Source organism: Frankliniella occidentalis, unplaced genomic scaffold (genome assembly GCF_000697945.3).
Source record: "Frankliniella occidentalis isolate FOCC.00 unplaced genomic scaffold, Focc_3.1 Scaffold280, whole genome shotgun sequence".
Taxonomy (NCBI): Eukaryota; Metazoa; Arthropoda; class Insecta; order Thysanoptera; family Thripidae; genus Frankliniella; species Frankliniella occidentalis.
In genome coordinates, this window is record NW_026267406.1 from 86,057 (window position 1) to 90,081 (window position 4,025).

The 4,025-nt window shown below is 46.1% G+C and overlaps 1 protein-coding gene across 1 annotated transcript; it reads right to left on the reverse strand.

Moving 5' to 3' along the window:
* Window positions 1-718: 718 nt before the first annotated feature.
* On the reverse strand, window positions 719-2,025 carry LOC113214448 (uncharacterized). The gene is made up of 3 exons (XM_026433809.2): window positions 1,880-2,025; window positions 1,458-1,811; window positions 719-1,376 (listed from the first exon to the last, which is right to left on the reverse strand). The coding sequence occupies exons 1-3, from the start codon at window positions 2,007-2,009 to the stop codon at window positions 736-738; spliced, it is 1,125 nt and encodes a 374-aa protein (XP_026289594.2). The 5' UTR covers window positions 2,010-2,025; the 3' UTR covers window positions 719-735.
* Between the last annotated feature and the right edge of the window lie 2,000 nt (window positions 2,026-4,025).

Genomic DNA, 4,025 nt, shown 5'->3' on the forward strand with positions numbered 1-4,025 from the left:
AACTAACATTTAATTTTACGCTGTATGCTCCATAAGACAATGACCTTCAGTGAATATAAAAGTTTTTGTTCAAAAAGTCAACCATGCGTCAGATACAATTGGTTTAATATCAACGCGCGCAGGGTACCTGCCAACTCTCCTTGGTTGGGTATGGCAACGTTTTCCAGGCATAATTGTAGCGTCTTCTACACGCTGCTTCATTTTTGTATCAGTTACTTGCAGAGTCACTGATTGGTTCCGGCTTCCTTGGAACATTCATTGCTCCGAGAGAAAGGCAAGATTTAGCAAAATAATTTTGCTAAAACCGACCTTTGCAATGCTCGAAGATAAAGGATCTCGGGTAATTCACTATGCACTTCTGATGAAGAGGCATTGGCTAAATGATATGATCCTTCCGGAAGGGCAATATGAAAATACTACTAATTTTGGGGTGGCGGCAACTGCACACCACAGCACAAAATGTTACAAAATTTAGTAATCAGAAAAGAAATATTTGTAATGCGACGTTACGAAAATTTGTAACATCTTATGTTACAAAATTTTGTAACCAGGAAGCAAATACTTGTACTCCGTAGTTACGAAAATTTGTAACCTCGTATGTTACAAAATTTTGTAATCTTGTTACTGAAAAAACTTCATATCAATGTTACAAAATTTTGGACTGATTTTTTTTAGAGTGCAGTCCTAAATCGCCCCAAATGAAATGTGTTTTTCAAGGGATTTCAAGGGTTTTATTCAGAAATATCCTGCCAAGTTGTGGCCAATGGCCCGCAGGTATGCGACGATGTCGTCGTCCACCTTGTACTCCTGGTACCGATCCACGATACGGTGGATTCTTCTTTCCGTCTGCTCCAGCTGGCTGCGGCGTTTGCTGGGGGAGTGGCCGCCCTCGGCCCTGGTGATGTGGACGCCAATCTCGCCCACTTCCTCCTGGAGCTGGCTCAGGAAGACGAAGAAGGAAGGGTGATGCTTCCCGATGAGCGACGACAACCGCCGGTGCCAGGCCTCACAGGTGTCGGTCGTTCTGGGGAGCCCCTCCAGAGTCCGCTCGTAGCAGTTCCATATGTGAGGGGGGAAGAGGGGAGCCGTCCTCCGACGGACACGTCCTCCACGACGTGCTCGGAGCCGGCCTCTGATATAGTGTTCTTCGACGTAATCGAAGATGGGCTGCAGATTCAGCACGCTGGCTTCTGAGAGGGCGTCGAATGCGTCCTCGACGTCGTCCACCGGGACGAAGGCCAAGGCGATGAGGGAGTGGAAGTTCGCCCTCATCTCCTCGTTGGCCTCGAGACGGTAGGCGACGGCGAGGCCCGCACCCTGAAGTTGGCGCCACTGGGCCTGCCCGAAGTGGAACAGGCACCCAGCTACATCTGCATCTGGAGCATAAAAAGCGACAACGTTAAAACCCAAATTAGCCCGATTTCAATGGAATTATCATTGAAAAATAGGTTATTAACCTGGGAATGCTGCCCGAACAGCCTGGATGGCAGACTGCTCGTAGTCCGTAGAGATCTTAGCCGGTGCCAGCTCCCGCCTGAGACGCCTCCTAGTCTCCGTCTTCAGAATCTCGAAGACGTCCTCATAGGTCCGCCTCGACTTCCTCTCCATCAGCACGATGAAGAGTGGGACCCACTTGCCGTTGACAGCACCGTGGATAGCGTACACCTGGCAGACCACGTGCGGCGCCACCTTGAATGTGCCGTCCATAACCCAGTAGGTGGCCCGCGCAAGAAGTTTAAGGTGCTGGTTTGTTGTGAAAATGATGACCCTCTGGTCTTCCTCCGGATCGTAGTGTAGAAGCCATCGGTCACCTGACATTAATATAAGTTAAAATTTTCCCCGAATTCTGAATTTTATTCATGTAAAAAGTAAAATGTACCTTTGAGTGTAGTTCTGAATTTTCTGGGTATTTCTTCAAGTTCTTCTAGCTCCTTCGGCTCAGGGGGTAGGTCCCGCCGCTTGACCCTCCGTACCATCTTCTTTAAGCTTTGAAACTTGGGCAACTTCATTGCCGTTTTGTCTGACACCCGTGCAATTATCGCTTGAACCACAGCGACGGTGGTCGCTCTAGAAGTCTCTGCCGCCTTCTTGATTGCCCTTACCGTCTATTGTGCTTTGCAGCGACCCCAGTCAGGTTCATGCGTATGTGGTTGCTGGTCAAGGACGGTGTCGTTCCTCAGCACGGTGATGCGGCCATTACGGTTGCCTCGCAGATCACAGCGCCACCCCGCCACGTCCTTCTTCTCACGGTGGAAGACATACATAAACCCGTCATACATTGCTTTCTTCGCCCCACGCTGAGTAGTAGTGTAGCGAACTTTGCTAGTGCCGGCCTCGCCCATGGCTACCCGCGCACTGACCTCTCCCCCGCCCGCCACGCTTATATAGGGGAGGGACAACAATGCCGGCTGGGGGGCGGCCGGGGCCGGGGCGGCATTGTAATAGAGCCATTAAAACGAAATGGGGCGAGATTTTGGAAATTTGGTCGATTGGGGCGAATTGTCAAAAACTTGCAATCGAGACTCGCCCCAAAATCAGGGCGAGTTAGTTTTGGGGCGAGTTGTACCTTGGGGCGAGTTAGCCGGGGCAAAATGTCCGTCACCCCTTTCGCACAACTTATCTGTGTTATAAATTCGTGAACACCGGCTGCAAGAGCACGGTACAAGTCACGTTTTTAACTGTCTGTTTTTCGCTGAAGGCAACATCCTCCATCAATTTCCTATCATTTAATTGTCAGCGATGTTGTTCTTCAGCGATTTAGTTAAATTTTAAATTTGTAGGCTAAATAAAGTCAAAACTTTACAATGTGTCAACTAGGTTATATAACTCCCCACATTGCTTGCTCGCACAGTGACTTTTTCAAATCACATCTCCATTAATTGTAATCAAATCACATCTCCATGCCTTTTAATTTTCGAGCTGTCCTGTATTTATTCAAACCTTCATTTGTGATCGCTTTACTCTCGTGTCGTCGCCTCGGTATTGTATTCCTCTTCTAAGACTTGACCAAATTTATTACAAATGAAATGTGTTTTAAAACATTTGCATCACCTACTATTGCACATCTAATTTCATGTGCTTTTTAATTAATTATTTGGGTTGCCCATACGAGAAATTGAAGATTGCCAACAATGAGTGGATCCCATTTACTCAAATCAAAATGCTCATGAAGAAGAAGCCCTACAAGATGCTCGGTATGGTTGAAACCAAGCGCAGTGCGTACGGGGACGGCCCATGTGCCGCTCTGATGAGCCCACTTGGGAAGGAACTGAGGACCCAGTTGCCTAAGAAATATCTTGCTCAACTGTCTCGTGATGACATGCGAACAATCAAAGGTGACATCATAGATGGCAAACCTATTTTCCTGGTTTTCCGGGAAATAATGGCCGACAATTCTTATAGGATTGATATAACAGAAGCGGGCATGTTTTCAGGTCATCTCTCCCACGTACAATTTCACTTTTCATTCTCATTGTCTAACTTGACGTTACAATTTTCTTTTAGGTGATGGATGGATCCAATCGTTGAAATCGGCCCACGAGGAAGTATCAGAACTTGAGGACTCCATCGAGAATATCTCCAGCAGTGATCCATCTCAAGACATGACAAGTAATGAAGACCCCAAGAACGACCCTCACGACGACAACGTCAAGAGCAGCACTCAAGATATGGAAGGTTCTAACGACGACAGTCAAGTCAAGTCTGAAGAGGTCAAACAATCCTAGTTGTTTCTCATTTTATTAGCGACTGAAGATTTCATAGACTAACACTAGACTCTTCTAGATGTATAACCAGTATTAGCCGATCATCACAGAACTTCATCTTAAAGTGCCTTCTCATAGGAAATCAATGCTGTTGTGTGGATACTAGTATTGTATTGGTATATTTCGGTTATAAAATGCAGAGTTTACATAAAAAAAAAACACTCAACCGAGGTCAAACTTAAAAGTTAAAAATAGAAATTAACACAGCAAATAAAAGATCACATAAGATAGAGTACATCAACAATCACAAGTTACAAAAAA